Here is a 16355-nt window from a genome sequence, read left to right on the forward strand (position 1 = left end):
TTAAAGATAACGAGGCACCTCTAATTCCGATTTAATATACTTTTACTAATTCTTAAAATTAAAAAAAATTAATTTAACCGTTAGTGTCGGTCCACAATAGGTGACTTAAGCTTTAAGACGTAAGAAATTGACCAATTATAATCTAATATGAAAAGAATAATCGACTATGATTGGTCAATTTCTTACGACTTAAAGATTAAATACTTATTGTGGACCGACACTTCGACTGATATGGTCTTAAGAGAGTCTTTATAAGCTTTTCGATAGACTGTAAATTATTTTTACTCCCCCTATTTTCATCAACATAGATTAATTTTGGTTTGGATTTAATTTATCCCTTATTTCCTTTTAATTCATAGATTTATAGATATAAAATAAATTTAAACCAAGATCAAAATTAATTTACATTAATAAAAATGAGAGCTTAGAAGCACTTTTGTTGACAAAAGGAAATTCGGAATCTAAGCCAAAGAATATATATACATTTAACATAACTAATTAATCTACATTCGCAAAAATGGACATGGATGATCAATATTTACCAACATAAAAGATACTTTGGCCTTTGGATACTATTCATAATTGATTCTTATTTTAAGGCAGTCTTAAGTAATGTTTTAAAATGCTAATATGGCTTTGTGATTAGTTGAACTTCTTAAGACAATATTTAAGAGTTACTTCTAAAAAATTACAAAATTACTCATTTTTTGCCACAATTAATTATTGTAATTGACATACACTATAACTGTTATATATTGTAATTTGTAATACAATTTTGTAATAAAGTGCATGAGATTTTAAAAATATTTTAAAATAATAAATGTTAAAAAGTAATAAGAATATGATATTTTTACTTGTTACATGCGTTTAGATGATCTTCAATCTGTTCTAGTATATGTATAACAGAAATGTTTCTGTAATCGAAATCTTCGAAAAAAATTTAAATCGTTATATTTTTCAAAATAATTAGCATGCACATGTATATTTCGTGGTACGAACAGAATAAACGAGTTTTCTTTTGGTTCTTTCGCTGTGATTGGTTTACGTGTTCCGTTGCGCTATGGATTTCCGCGCCATGGGACACCAGCTTGAGTTTATCTCGCGTCGCGTCGTAACGCAATGGATGACGCAACGCGTGACGCGCTCAGTGGGAATTCACCCTCAGCCTAAATGTCTTGAAACTCAGCTGTGTGAAGATAGCCCCCCAACATTGAAAAACATAAAGTTTCTATAGCTCATTCGATTGTTCATCGTTTGCACATGTATGCACATTTCGATTTTTCGTTTGCACACCTCTAATTAAAAAGTTATTAACAAAACTTTGGGGGGCTATCTTCACACAGGTGGAAGTATATGGAAAAAACTATGTGGGAAGTATATGAGAAAAACTATGTGGGAAGTATATAGGAAAAATTATGTGGGAAGTATATGGGAAAAATTATGTGGGAAGTATATGGGGAAAACTATGTGGGAAGTATATGGGAAGAACTATGTGAGAAGTATATGGGAAGAACTATGTGGTAAATATATAGGAAAAACTATGTGGCAAGTATATGGGGAAAATTATATGGGAAGTATATAGGAAAAATTATGTGAGAAGTATATGGGAAAAACTATGTGGGAAAAATTATGTGGGAAGTATATGGGAAAAAATATGTGGGAAAAATTATGTGGGAAGTATATGGGAAAAACTATGTGGGAAGTATATGGGAAGAATTATGTGGGAAGTATATGGGAAAAACTATGTGGGAAGTATATGGGAAAACTATGTGGGAAATATATGGGAAGAATTATGTGGGAAGTATATAGGAAAAACTATGTGGGAAGTATATGGGAAAAACTATGTGGGAAGTATATGGGAAAACTATGTGGGAAGTATATGGGATAAACTATGTGGGAACTACATGGGATAAACTATGTGAGAACTAAATGAGAAAAACTACGTGGGAATAAGATGGGAAAAACTATGTGGGCGCTAGATGGGAAAAACTATGTGGGAACTACATGGGATAAACTATGTGGGAAGACGATGGGAAAAACTATGTGGGCGCTAGATGGGAAAAACTATGTGGGAACTACATGGGATAAACTATGTGGGCGTTAGATGGGAAAAACTATGTGGGAATTAGATGGGAAATACTATGTGGGAACTACATGGGATAAACTATGTGAGCGTTAGATGGGAAAAATTATGTGGAAACTAGATGAGATAAACTATGTGGGAAGAAGATGGGTAGAACTATGTGGGAATAAGATGGGAAAAACTATGTGGGCGCTAGATGGGAAAAACTATGTGGGAACTACATGGGATAAACTATGTGGGAACTAGATGGGAAAAACTATAAGGGAAGAAGATGGAAAAAACTATATGGGAATTAGATGAGAAAAACTATGTGGGAAGAAGATAGGTAGAACTATGTGGGAATAAGATGGGAAAAACTATGTGAGCGCTAGATGGGAAAAACTATGTGGGAACTACATGGCATAAACTATGTGGGAACTAGATGGGAAAAACTATGTGGGAACTAAATGAGAAAAACTACGTGGGAATAAGATGGGAAAAACTATGTGGGCGCTAGATGGGAAAAACTATGTGGGAACTACATGGGATAAACTATGTGGGCCTTAGATGGGAAAAACTATGTGGGCGTTAGATGGAAAAAACTATGTGGGAACTGGATGGGAAAAACTATGTGGGAACTACATGGGATAAACTATGTGAGCGTTAGATGGGAAAAACAATGTGGAAACTAGATGGGAAAAACTATGTGGGAAGGAGATGGGAAAAACTATGTGGGAATTAGATAGGAAGAACTATGTGGGAAGAAGATGGGAAAAACTATGTGGGAACTAGATGGGAAAAACTATGTGGGAAGACGATGGGAAAAACTATAAGGGAAGAAGATGGGAAAAACTATATGGAAGAAGATGGGAAGAACTATGTGGGCGTTAGATGGGAAAAACTATGTGGGAAGAAGATGGGAAAAACTATGTGTGAATTACATGGGATAAACTATGTAGGCGTTAGATGGGAAAAACTATGTGGGAACTAGATGGGAAAAACTATGCGGGAAGTATATGGGAAAAGCAATGTTGGAAGTATATGGGAAAAAATATGTGGAAAGTATATGGGAAAAACTATGTGGGAAATATATGAAAAGAACTATGTGGGAAATATATGGGAAAAACTATGTGGGAAGTATGTGGGAAAAACTATGTGGGAAGTATATGGGAAAAACTATGTGAGAAGTATTTGGGAAAAACTATGTGGGAAGTATATGGGAAGAACTGTGTGGGAAGTATATGGGAAAAACTATGTGGGAAGTATGTAAGAAAAACTATGTGGGAAGTATATGGGAAAAACTATGTACGAAGTATATGGGAAAAACTATGTAGGAAGTATATGAGGAAAACTATGTGGGAAGTATGTGAGAAAAACTATGTGGGAAGTATATGGGAAAAACTATGTGGGAAATATATGGGAAGAACTATGTGGGAAGTATATGGGAAAAACTATGTGGGAAGTATATGGGAAAAACTAAGTGGGAAGTATATGGGGAAAACTATGTGGGAAGTATAACATGTGTGAAAATAGCCCCCCAACATTGAAAAACATAAAGTTTCTGTAGTTCATTCGATTGCTCATTGTTTGCACATGTATGCGCATTTCGAATTTTCGTTTGCACATTTCTAGTAAAAGAGTTATTAACAAAACAAATTTCGGGGGCAAATTGAGCTATTTTTTATTTAATTTACTCATAGTTGGGGGGCTAGTGTGAAGATGGTTTGAAACTCTGTGGTTCATCTATCCTCGGTGAGATGTCTACCGGTCTTTAGGAACACCACTTGACATAAGCCAAGGAGGATATCAGCCATATTGTTGAGATCAACGCAACATGAAAACTGCGCGTTTCCCCCCGCGGTCGCGAATCAGTCACCTAACCAACATCGCCGATCCCGACTGATAATGTTTATCAATATTGGGATTTGACATATGTTACATGAACAGCGTCAACGTCATCGGGCCTCAACAACCTACCTATCTCTTCCGTTGACGTTCCGCACGATGCATCTCGGAGTTATGCTGTTAATGTGATAGATCGTCGCCAAAGAAAATTGAACGTTGGGGGAAAAAAAATGACAACTGGCCAAAGTGGGCACGATCATTCTCTCGCTATTAGACAGGAAATACAACGTTTCGAGAGCGTACACCCCTCGATATATGCTATTTACGATCTGATAGAGCTCGTGCCCGACGCGCACATTGCTAAGCAAATTCGCGAGCATGTCGTGGCGATAGAAGGTACACTTTGTCACTTTATTCTACGCTTGATAATATTAGCAGATACTTGCTGTGGTTGCATCGCTCATTCGTGCAGTGTGTAATGATAATGATATATATAATTTGATGCAATTTTGTGATAAAAGTTATGTTATATGTAATAATGTAAGTTTGCATTCATCTAGATTCCTTCGTTAACAGCCATGAATGGACATTGGCGAGAGATGTCCCGGAATTACATTTGGGAATCATTGGTTCCTCGGATTCGGGAAAGTCGGCTCTGGTTCATAGATATCTTACTGGCTCTTTTATGCATGAGGAATCACCAGAAGGTGGCCGCTTTAAAAAGGAGATTTTTATAAATGATCAGAGTTACCTTCTCTTAATCAGAGACGAAGGTGGTATACCAGAGGCTCAGGTACATAGACACTTGTTTTGTATATTCTTCCATTTGCCAATACTGGCTTTCAGTTTCATTAATAGATTGAACAATAATGAATATATCTGTTACAGTTTTCAGCCTGGATAGATGCTTTATTACTTGTATTCAGCTTAGAAAATGAAGAGAGTTTCTCTATAGTTTGCAATTTTTATAATAGAATGTGCTCCTTCCGGAATATGTCAGAAGTACCAAAAATACTTGTAGGCGTACAAGGTACATATGTCGGAGGCAGATATATAAATTTTGTAAAAATTTCTTTTTTTATTGATTTTTTTTTAGATTTGCCTTCTTTAATGCTGTATTTATTTTATAGATTCGATTAATGACAGCAATCCTCGTGTCATAAAAGATGTCAGACCGCGGAAACTGGCTTGTGATTTAAGATGCCCTTATTATGAAACTTGTGCTATTTATGGTTTAAATGTTGAAAGAGTATTTCAAGATGGTAAGAATATTCATCCTGAAAAATAATCAGATATATATTAAAACATGATATTTCTTTATATTAATATTAACTAACTGCACTAATGATAGAAAAATTTCAGTGTGTCAGAAAATTATACAGAACATATTGATGAAAAATTGTATTTTTTTATGTTAATATTAATTAACTGCACTAATGATAGAAAAATTTCAGTGTGTCAGAAAATTATACAGAACATATCGATGAAAAATTTTTCCTGCGATGTGTGTCAACATACCACAGAGAATGATGTTAAATTCACAGTCCCTACTGTTACTAAGAACATACAACTTCATAACAAGGAGACAGAGACTACGAATTCATTGAAAGTAAATGTGTGTCAATTTATCTTTCAACAAATTGTTAAAAGTCGAGATCGTTAAAATATAAATTTTTTGTCTTTCAACAGATTTCAGAAAAAGACGAAGATTGTCGATCAATTCATAATAGTTCTATGCCAAATGATTCGTCATTGCTGAATGATAATTTTCATAATATGCAGAATCAACATGGAGAATTGCGTTCATCAATTTTAACACCAACTACTATCAGGTTTGAATAATATGCATCTTTTTAATGTGTATTCTATTTTTCTATCTCTTTCAGTACATTTGATGGTTATTTTTTTTTATTTTTCAGGAAATTTAGAAGAAAATCGAATATATTTACGCCTTCTAAGAAAGAGAAATATATGGGCGAAATGGGTGTTGGTAGAGAGATACCAGTAAAACAAGGTTATTTGTTTAAACGAAGTAGCAAATCATTGAAGGAATGGAAGAAGAAATATGTCACTTTGTTAGAGGATGGTCGCTTGACGTATCATTCGAGTTTACATGTAATTATCATATCTATCTATATGCTTTATTATTTAACGAATTTATGCAATTTATTATAAAAAGAGATTTTTTAGGATTATATGAATGATACTAATGGGAAGGAAATACTCTTGCAATATGTTACTGTGAAAGTACCTGGCAAAACGCCGAAAGGTTCCAAATCATATAATGCTCAAGGTATTACACCTCATGTATTTCACATTTTAATATATTTTTTATACACACATGCGTATATATTCGATTCTTTTAGAAGATAGTTTTGAGTTTTCCATTATCTCTTTGGAGAACAAAACTTGGCACTTTGAAGCAAACAACGCCGAAGAACGGGACAGCTGGATTACCGCGATTGAGCAGCAAATATTATCCAGTTTGCAGAACAGCGACGGCGATAAGAAAAATGAAACTGACGCGTTTAAAATGCATTGTATAAAAAACAAAGTTTCGGGGAATGATGCATGTGTTGACTGCGGTGCGCCGAGTGAGTAAATTTTCATCAATTACCGTACGAATATTGAGTCTCATGACGATGAAATGTACAATTTTCACGATAACATTACTTCAGATCCGGATTGGGCCAGCCTTAATCTGGGCGTGCTAATGTGCATCGAATGCTCCGGTATCCATAGAAACTTAGGTTCGCATATATCCAAAGTACGATCCTTGGATCTGGATGACTGGTCGTAAGTATGATACAAAGTCTCGCCGCGTGTAACTACATGCTCGATTAACCCTCGTCTCATGTCATCGATGTTTGTTATTTTACGCATCTTTAACGACGGCTTTAGCGCAGGTCACCTAAGCGTCATGTTGGCTCTTGGCAACGACATAGCGAACAGTATCTGGGAGTATTGTTTAAACGGAAAACAAAAACCTGTTTCGGATTCGTCTAGGGAGGAAAAGGAGCAGTGGATTCGGTGGAAGTACGAAGACAAACTTTTCCTACCGCCGATCAATCCAAACATATCTTTAGGAAAACTGCTCATCGATTCGGTTTGCCGGTAAAGTATCTCGTTTAACCGAACGCAGAACTTCGGAAGTTAATTAAATATATGACATCTCGTGATCTTATAATTTTGAAATATATAGGGGAGACATGAGAGCGTTTACCTTATGTCTCGCTCGCTGTAGTTACGAGGACATCAATATATCGGTCAGCACGGAAGATCTGAGGACACCATTACATCTAGCATGTGCAACCGGGAATCTAGCAATGGCACAACTTTTAATATGGGTATGTATCTTTCTTTTTTATTTATTTAAAACACGTGCTCGTTATCGTATGCTGTAACGCTTGGTTGTCGTGAATTTTGCAGCATAAAGCGAATCCGCAGAATTTGGATCATGAAGGACGAACGTGCATGTCGTATGTGCGAGCTCTGGAAAGAACGCTCGATAACTCGTCCGATTCTATGGAAATGCAAAAACTACTCGAGGTATTGGAACAAGCCAGTGTCTCCGGGATGGATGACGTAGACACGTCTCAGTATTAAAGTTCAAAAAAAAAAAAAAAGATATGCCTTAATCACCCTGCCTGCATTTTACGCAATGAAATACGTTGTTGATACTATGTACTTACAAACCAATGCTTTGTTTAGCGACTCACTAGCGAAAGGAAGGAGGTTTTATCGCTTTTAAATATTTATTCGAAAGAACTACCAAAATACATTGAACGAAATTTAATTATGTAATAACAATCAATTTGAAGTATTAATTTTATACTCTGTGAAGAATTTTTATTGCATGTAACAAATTCATTTTAATATCAATTATGAAATTCATCTCGAATTGAACGAGAAATTTTAAATACGATATACTTTTGTACATTGAAATCTTAAAAAAAAAAAAAGAGAGACCACTGCAATACGATAATTCGATAAGATTTATGTCAATCACGGAGAATGACTAATAGCATGCTCGAGTGTATATTGTCGATGACTGAGAGTACAAACACTCATAGATGTAGTTATATTTATACATCTAATACATGTAACTGTATTTGAAAAGAGATTGCTTTTATAATTTTATTTTATTGATTATTAAACAATCACATCACATACCATGTCCCGTTTATTCAAAATTGTATTTCTGAAACTCTAATTTCTGATTTCTTCATATTCAAGAATATTTTATAGTTTTTTACATTTCGTCGATGACGATGTTGCGCTTATGCCGTGAACCATTTCTTCTTGTACATCTACATCATCTGAAGAAAAAAAAAAATTATTAATATTTAAGAGAATTCAATCTTATTATACGGCACGAATTTTTTTTTTATTTTTTATCGATATAATTTTGCTTTACCAGTAGAAAATAAATTTATTGGAAAAATAGGAAGTTTGCTATAGTAAGTGGTAGTCGTTAGTTTTGATGCAGCAGAATAAGATGAAATCGAAGCTCTCCATACAGAAGGATCTCTGAAATGAGACAGATGTTTTTACATATAAATTTTTGTCTCTATCAATATTTATTTATACTAATAATACTACCACAACGTGAAACTTTACATTTTATTCATGTTGTTAGCTAACATATTAGGTAGAAGCACTGTCAATGTAAAGATTCGGTTGTTAAGCTCATTATAATGCTGCAAAGGAGACTCGGAAACAAACTTTTTATAAGCATAAGCAAATAAACTTTGCAAATTTTCAGTTGAACATTCCAGATGTCCTTCAATAAGCAACATGCACTCTAGACAGATATGAATTTGTGCTAACGTAACCATTTTTTTCCTGCAAGTAATAAAATCGCAATTAATATCAACTCTATCTAATCTATTCAGTTTATAGAGTATTTCTCTCTTCTCTCTATATTTTTATTACCTATAATTCTCCGTGTTGAAGATTCCGAAAGATACATTGTTTAGTTTCTGTCGTATGTCACATAAATTGATAAGTTGTGCTCCTCTCAAGATATGCAAATAATCTCGGGCAAGTTTCTTAAATCCCATATCCACAATAAGTTCCAATGGTATACTTCCCATTAATAAATGAGATATTGTTTCTTGATGATGTAGATTATAAAGATGTTTCACAAATCTCGTTGAATTCGTGTCGTTTATCTAATAAACATACCAAAATATTTTTACAAACTTTTTTAATCATAAAAAATTATAATTGACATAAACTTGAATATGTTTTCTTAATCACCTGTGGTGTGAATTTATGCTCAAGAATTTCTTTTAGAACTGTTTCAATATAATTTGTCATTTGTGGATATTCTGATGATTCTTCACATGTAAGAAAATAAATGATTAAATAAAATAACATATATAATAAATAATAAAAAGAATTTTACTTATAAGTATTTCCCATAAGAAATCGGTAAAATCCATGTCATATCTCAGAGAGACGCTTTGTACTCGCTCGAGTAGTTTTATGTCAATCTCAGCATCCTCCTTATTTACATGATTGATTTTTTTAAAACTCCTATTAATAGACTTCCGAAAACTAAAATCTCCATTCAATAAAAAATTTAATTTTTCGATTACAATGTCGTGTTCCTAAAACATTATGGATATAAGCTAAAATATAAAAAAATAACAATAGAAAATATGACTTTTTAGAAAATATTACTAGAAAGATATTTACCTCCAAATATGGTGTTGCGAATTTTATTGGATTTTGTAAATTTACATTCTTCTTGTATTCATCTATCGTTGATAAATACTGGCTTAACAAAAATAGTTGACATCTCAATTCTTTTAATGGGCTATCCTTCCATGCGGCGTTTATTTCAACTATCTAGATACAGCAATATGTACATATATGTTTTTGTGTAAGATTTCATTCTTACATATCATATGTAAGAATGAAATCTTACACAAAAATTGTTTGTACCAACTGTATGTACTATGTACCAAAGTACTTTTTGGCAGCCTTAAATCTAAGCTAGTTGAATATGTTTCGACACTAATGCTTCCTTCAAAATCACTTTTGATAGTTTTATTCCAATCAATTGTCTCTTGTCTTATTCCAAACACATCAACAGCATTGAATACAGATATCTTAATCTATAATATTTTAAAAATTGATTAAAACTCTTAAATATTATAAAACAATTAAATCTTAAGTTGAGTATTACATACATCCTGTTCTTGTGCAAGTGACTGTTTAAGATGTTCCTGTATAATCTTGTGACATTCATTTTTTATTGTTGTCATGCTTGTCATACCAGTTGAAACAGCTTCCAGTGTAGTAAACCAATCTTCAGAGACAATGGCACCAATAAGCCTGCTCTGCTTAAGATCTTTTCCATCACAGAGAGCTAATATTGGCAAAGTATTACTATCAAGACACTCCAGACATGCATTCAATGCAGTACTAAGAACAAATACACATCTCATTGAAAACTTTTAATAGATAATAAAAACATCTCTTATAAATTCTATTGGATATTATTGAACATTAGAAATATTTCAATAATCTTATGCACCTTGCATCCGTTCTACTTAGTGGCAAATACAACTCTTCTTCTTTCCGCCAGTTCTGTTTTGTAATTATGATGGTGTCATCAAACTCGCAATTACCAAACGAATACTCCAGAGGCGAACCGCTGATGTCATGTCCTAGAAAATAGTTTATATTTCATATGTTTCTAAGAAAACATAAGTAAATTTAAACACGTGTTTATTACTCATCGAACATTCATCGAAGCTTTGTTCATTTTTCTCGTAATCCAGAACTCGCGTACCAGGAACCTGAGGCAAATTGCAGTGATCATCATTACAAAATCACAGGACAAAAATAAGTTTTGTATTTTTTCACTTACATTTTTGTGAAGAACGATGTACGAATTACCCTTGAGATCTGGAAATAACTCGTCCACGTATGATAATCTAACTTTGCTGGCTCGAACGTGTGATTGCAAGGCATCTTTTAAAAGTTCCATTTTACTACATTAAATTAAACGGCATCAAAGATGGCGCGTGTGAGTGCGTCCGGTCTGCAATAAGTAATTTAAGCCTTAAGCCATAAGAAATGGACGAATTATAGTCGAAGAATAGGAGACTAATCGACTGTGATTGGTCAATTTTTTATGGCTTAAGGTTTAAATCACTTATTGTAAATCGGAACTCATGCGTCATGTTTAATCTTTATTCCGTATTTTTATTTCTTAAAATTAATATTTATTCCAAATATTTCTTTATAATGCGCAAGGTCTGAATTACACATTGCTAACACTTTGAAAGATCTAGAAGCGCTTAAATTTGAATATTTTTGATAAGACATCTGTTTTTCTTCTTTCAATTTCTAATATACAACATTGTAAATAAACTTATCTTAGCAGATATAAAGTAACTTCAAAATCGATTTAATTAATAATTAACTAGTCGAATACTTTTTCTTTATTAACATGAATAAAATCATTACTTTTATTAGGTGGTAATGAATCATGTATTTAAAAATTATTTTAAAATTATTTATTATTTAGATTATTAAAAATTACTTATTTCTAAAAATTTCTAACAGTTAAATTATCAATTAAGTTAATCGGAGTTTAATCAAAATCATTCACAATATCGTAATATAACTGTAATTAAAAAGAAAATAAAAAAAAAACTGAATTCAATTCAAAGCCTTTTAATAATTGGGTTTATAATTTTAAAAAGTTTAGAATTATAATTTTTTTTTTTAATAATAAAGTTTTTTGATCATATTGATTTTATCTCTATACGAAAAAAGAATATGTTCATGATAAAATAATTAAATTTAATTTAAAATTATACTATAATACTTGTCAGATGCATGATCTTATTATATCTAAGTTGTTACCATATGTTGTCATTAAAATTCACATCATCACATACTTTTCCAAATAAAATTAAAAAAATAAATGTTGAATCGCAGAATAACTTGTAAAAAAAGATTAAGATTAAGATTAAATGATTTCTGTTTCTTCGATATTTAAATCTTCTTGCAACAAGCTTCATGTTTCTGAATTCGGTTGGGCATGAAAGTTCTTTTGCATTTTTTACATGGAATTAATTGTGCAGTGTGCTCTTCCCAATCAACTTTTTCTTCTTTAATATCTGAAATTCATTATACATGGCGGTTTAGAAGATAATATTTGTAATCAACTAGACTATTTATAGTTTATATTAAATTAACTTCTCTCAACCAATCCTCAATATTCTATAAGAAATGATATGGAGTTATTTCATATTATCTTAATTTTTATTACAATTAAAGTAACATAATAACATACCTCGGATTTCAGGGGATATAGCAATTTCTTCATTTGACTTAGAATACAATCGATGCTGAATTGTGTTCTCAGGCTCTTGTGGTTTTTCCAACTTCTTACTATTCGGTGGTGTTCGTGATAACTGATATCTTGGTTTCATTGGATCAAATAATAACTGTATATACATACAAAGATAAAATAAATAAAAAGATATTTATAAATTATCTTATAAAAAATAGTGAAATATAAATATATAGAATTATATCATATCTAATATGCATTTCATCTATATTTGACAGAGATTTCGAATTTTTAAAAATTATAAAAATTTGAATAGCATTTTGAAAGCAAGGAATAATAAGTCTCTATAAATATAAATAAAGAATCTTGAATTTGAACCTGATCGTTAATTCTTCCATCTTTTACATTTTGTACTTTCTCTATTGATTCTTGTTGTTCATTACTTTCTTTTTTCTTCTTTTCTTTCTTATGTTTTATATTAATGGTAATGATATCTGAATCTGTTTGAAAGTCTTTAATCATCGTGTCCTTTTCAAAACTGAAATTAATATCACTAAATTGCATCTCTTCCAAATCATTGTAGATTTCTTTTATATCTGGACTAAACAAGCCTTTATTGCTTTTAAGTTTTTCTTTATCTTTATTTTTTTTGGTGTTTGGTGTCTTAAATGTTTCCATATCCTTTATCTTCACATTTTCTTTATTTTCTTGAATATAATTGGATTTCTATAAAATATTAAATTTTTTCTTATTAAAGTTACTATCTATATATATATATATATATATAGATTATTATATATATATTATTATATTTATTATATAATATTATATATATATATAATAATCATCATATATATATATATATATATATATATATATATATATATATAATAAAGATATTCTATATTCAAGTAACAATAGAAGCAAACAATGGATTACCTGATTTTGACATTTTTCATCATCACATCTACACGACAGGTTGCACTTGTTATTCTTTTTCATACAACTACATATCCGTGATGAACAATTTCCTTTACAGCCACAACCAGACTTTTCAGCACTTTTTGATATTGCCTGCTGAGCAAGATGAAGAGACTTATGATGTATATCGTCAGGCACATTGCTTTCCATATGCTTTCTTAAAACATTATTTTCAAGTTGCATTAGTTTCACTAGTTCCTCCAGCTTTGCAATTCTTATAGAACTGTCTAGAACGAAATTTTCTGTCTGTGTACCTATATTCTTCGTGTTGCTGAAAAGTTTAATTTTCCTTTCTCAGTCATTACCACGACAAAGTAACGATAATTATATACTGCCATCGCGTGTTTCTTATTGGAAACAAAACAAATATGTTACTTCGAAAGTGGACCTGTTTCTCGTTTACCTGAGCGCCGAATTGACAGCTTTCGATTTCGTCCTTTTCATTCTCGTCTATACTCGAAGCAACCTGGCACCGTATTTACAGTCTACTGATGTGGAATGTCAAAAAGCTATTAGAATCCGATCTATACAGCTATCTAACAGCTGTTGACGACGTTTCGGCAACGGATTTAAACGGCTTTGGCGATTTCTTTTTAAATCAAACATATGAAGCGCCATCTGACTTGGAAGACCGCTAGAATTTGGATCAGAAGTTCAAAAACTCAAGTGTCCTATGTGTATCATTTTATTCTTGTTCGCCGAATATTAAATAAGAATAAAATGATAGACATAGGAAGCACTTGAATGATGTTTTTAAACGATAGTCCAATGTAAGCAGTGACATTCCATGTCGGTATCTTTGATCTTTGTGATTCCATCCATCTGATTCCGAAACCAGGAATGTACATAGGAAATAATAATAAATGTCCTATCTTAAATAATGGTCATGCTTACTACGTCAAACTCACTATTTTTGTAACTGATAATTAATCGTAAACTATTTCGAATAGATTTTTTTTTTTTTAAAGCGGATAATATAAAAAGTAATTATAATAAAATTAAAAATAAAAAATTTTTTAAAGATAAAAAGACGACTCTTTGAAAAACTCTAATTAATACTAGGCTTTTATAATTTTATGATCTTAAATAAATTTATTATACTTTTATTTTACACGCATTCTTTCGCGAAGTACCGCTATCGAATCTTGCTATCGATTTGATAACAAAATTCGATAGTATCGAATCTTGATGTCTTGATAATAGTATGAGTATCGATTCGATATTACTCGTTGCTGTAGTATCGATACTCGGAAGTTTCAGAAATCTAGATCCTAGATCCTATGTTGGAATTTTCTCGAAAGCCGGGAAAAGAGTTGTGACAACGGAACGCATTGCGCATTGACATTCACATTCGTATCGAGGTCTTCCTGCGAAAATTATCGTAACAAACAAGTCAAACGTTAAATATTCTCGAAATGTCACAGGAGACAGATCTGTTGCATTGCTATCATCGTGGCTGTGGGAAGAAATTTGATCCGAACAACAATAAGGATGGTAAGTTGCATATATATATTTTTGTAAACCGTTATTACCGTTTTATTTAATAACGACAAAAGTAAGTGTTCTTACCAATTTTCTTGCAGACGATTGTGTTCATCATCCGGGACAACCAGTATTTCATGACGCATACAAAGGATGGTCCTGTTGTAACAAAAAATGTACAGATTTTACCGAGTTTTTGAACATCAAGGGTTGCACGAAGTCAAAGCATTCGAACGTGAAGCCATCGGAACCGAAGAAACTTCCGGTTGACAAGTGTAATGTCAACGAAGTAATACAGGTCACTGCAAAGCCTTTAAGTAATGAAACGTTCTTAAAAAGACCTCCTTTCGACGCACCTCAAGTTACGTTATCGCCAACGATATCTCCTGCTCTCCTAGAACAAATTAAAGGATTGACAGCTTTAAAAAATGACAAATCAAGAGACAGTGTAGTACAAATAGGACAAACTTGTAAAAACAATGCTTGTAAAGGAATTTTCACAGGACCTGCTTCTAATGAAGAGATTTGCAATTATCATCCTGGTTCACCTATTTTTCATGAAGGCATGAAATATTGGTCTTGTTGTCAGAAGAAGACAACAGAGTTTTCTTCATTTTTGGAACAGCTAGGTTGTTCACAAGGCAATCATGTATGGTTTTCTACGGTATGCTATTTATAGATAAATTGAATAATATTGAGTAATATTGTTTCTTGACAATTGAAATATAAAGTCCATTTGTTCCAGGATATGGGAAAGAAGGCTCAGTGTAGGATGGACTGGCATCAAGCTGGATCATTTATAGTCGTTTCTATATTTGCAAAGAAATACCTGCCCAGTCAATCTGTTGTAAAATTAAATCCTATCCATCTGACTGTAGATTTATTCTTTATAGAAGAAAATTCGAGATATAATCTTGATATAGAATTAACAGGAGTATGTTTTAATTTTAGTATTTTAGTTTTTGATATATACCTAATAGGACTAATTTATCATATTGCATTGTATTACATATATTTATTTTCCTTTCAGATTGTTAATGTCGAAGAAAGTAACGTAAATATGCTGCCAACCAAAGTAGAAATTAAATTAAAGAAGGCTGAACCTGGTTCTTGGACAAAGTTAGATGTTCCTAGAAAAACAAATCCAAAAAGTTCTGAAAATAATGAAAGCGTTTTAAATCTCAATACACAAATCGAAGCTGTGGATCTTAGTGATCTTTAAATGTTAATTAATTATTTAATTGTTAAAGAATGTATGGTAGAACCGACATAATTTACTTTTTTGTAATGATTTACTCGAGTTAGATTTTACTCAAAAGATACGAAGTTATGTTGACCATTTTATGTTATAAGTTATAAAATTTTAATGCCATGTTAAAAACATGGAAAATTTCAATTTTCTTTTTTTGATAAAATCTGGAATATTCAAACTGTTTATAGTATGTTATATATATATATATTTTTTTAGTAGAATTTAACTCCACTCACAGTTTCTAAAAGAAAAGAATTTAATAAACGTTTTGCATTAATGTCTCATGAATTTTTTCTTTCCTATAAAAGAAAACTTGTAAGAGTTGCATCTGCATCTGTGATAAATATATGTATAAAATTAAATCTATCTTTTGGAATTATTTTTTCATTCTGAACTTTTCTCAAGAACCATTA

General features: G+C 31.9%; 4 protein-coding genes across 7 annotated transcripts; 2 read left to right on the plus strand and 2 right to left on the minus strand.

Annotated features, from left to right (window-relative positions):
• Window positions 1-3836: 3836 nt before the first annotated feature.
• CenG1A (Centaurin gamma 1A) lies at window positions 3837-7533 on the plus strand. 4 transcript variants are annotated; one of them, XM_011635528.3, is made up of 13 exons: window positions 3842-4303; window positions 4468-4700; window positions 4796-4937; window positions 5038-5169; window positions 5362-5522; window positions 5597-5739; window positions 5827-6022; window positions 6098-6200; window positions 6277-6501; window positions 6586-6703; window positions 6809-7021; window positions 7110-7254; window positions 7337-7533. In XM_011635528.3, the coding sequence occupies exons 1-13, from the start codon at window positions 4138-4140 to the stop codon at window positions 7511-7513; spliced, it is 2154 nt and encodes a 717-aa protein (XP_011633830.2). In that variant the 5' UTR covers window positions 3842-4137; the 3' UTR covers window positions 7514-7533. The 4 variants fall into 4 exon arrangements, 3 of the variants coding, with proteins under 3 accessions (XP_011633830.2, XP_011633829.2, XP_011633831.2); XM_011635527.3 differs by having other exon boundaries at window positions 3843-4303; window positions 6274-6501; XM_011635529.3 differs by having other exon boundaries at window positions 3844-4303; window positions 5362-5516; window positions 6274-6501.
• A 497-nt stretch (window positions 7534-8030) lies between these two features.
• On the minus strand, window positions 8031-10987 carry LOC105425006 (protein zwilch homolog). The gene is made up of 12 exons (XM_011635526.3): window positions 10791-10987; window positions 10656-10719; window positions 10455-10587; window positions 10108-10342; window positions 9880-10032; window positions 9611-9763; window positions 9318-9522; window positions 9170-9249; window positions 8843-9081; window positions 8528-8752; window positions 8325-8437; window positions 8031-8226 (listed from the first exon to the last, which is right to left on the minus strand). Exons 1-12 carry the CDS (start codon window positions 10908-10910, stop codon window positions 8150-8152), a joined length of 1797 nt encoding a protein of 598 aa, XP_011633828.2. The 5' UTR covers window positions 10911-10987; the 3' UTR covers window positions 8031-8149.
• A 599-nt stretch (window positions 10988-11586) lies between these two features.
• Window positions 11587-13937, minus strand: LOC105425008 (uncharacterized). Its single transcript, XM_011635531.3, has 5 exons — window positions 13612-13937; window positions 13167-13479; window positions 12606-12953; window positions 12228-12381; window positions 11587-12051 (listed from the first exon to the last, which is right to left on the minus strand). Exons 1-5 carry the CDS (start codon window positions 13650-13652, stop codon window positions 11927-11929), a joined length of 981 nt encoding a protein of 326 aa, XP_011633833.2. The 5' UTR covers window positions 13653-13937; the 3' UTR covers window positions 11587-11926.
• Window positions 13938-14457: 520 nt separating this feature from the next.
• On the plus strand, window positions 14458-16219 carry mora (cysteine and histidine rich domain containing protein). The gene is made up of 4 exons (XM_011635532.3): window positions 14458-14702; window positions 14792-15354; window positions 15436-15624; window positions 15721-16219. Exons 1-4 carry the CDS (start codon window positions 14624-14626, stop codon window positions 15910-15912), a joined length of 1023 nt encoding a protein of 340 aa, XP_011633834.2. The 5' UTR covers window positions 14458-14623; the 3' UTR covers window positions 15913-16219.
• Window positions 16220-16355: the final 136 nt, after the last annotated feature.

The sequence above is a fragment of the Pogonomyrmex barbatus genome, unplaced genomic scaffold (assembly GCF_055798465.1).
Source record: "Pogonomyrmex barbatus isolate J1 unplaced genomic scaffold, ASM5579846v1 scaffold1, whole genome shotgun sequence".
Classification (NCBI taxonomy): Eukaryota; Metazoa; Arthropoda; class Insecta; order Hymenoptera; family Formicidae; genus Pogonomyrmex; species Pogonomyrmex barbatus.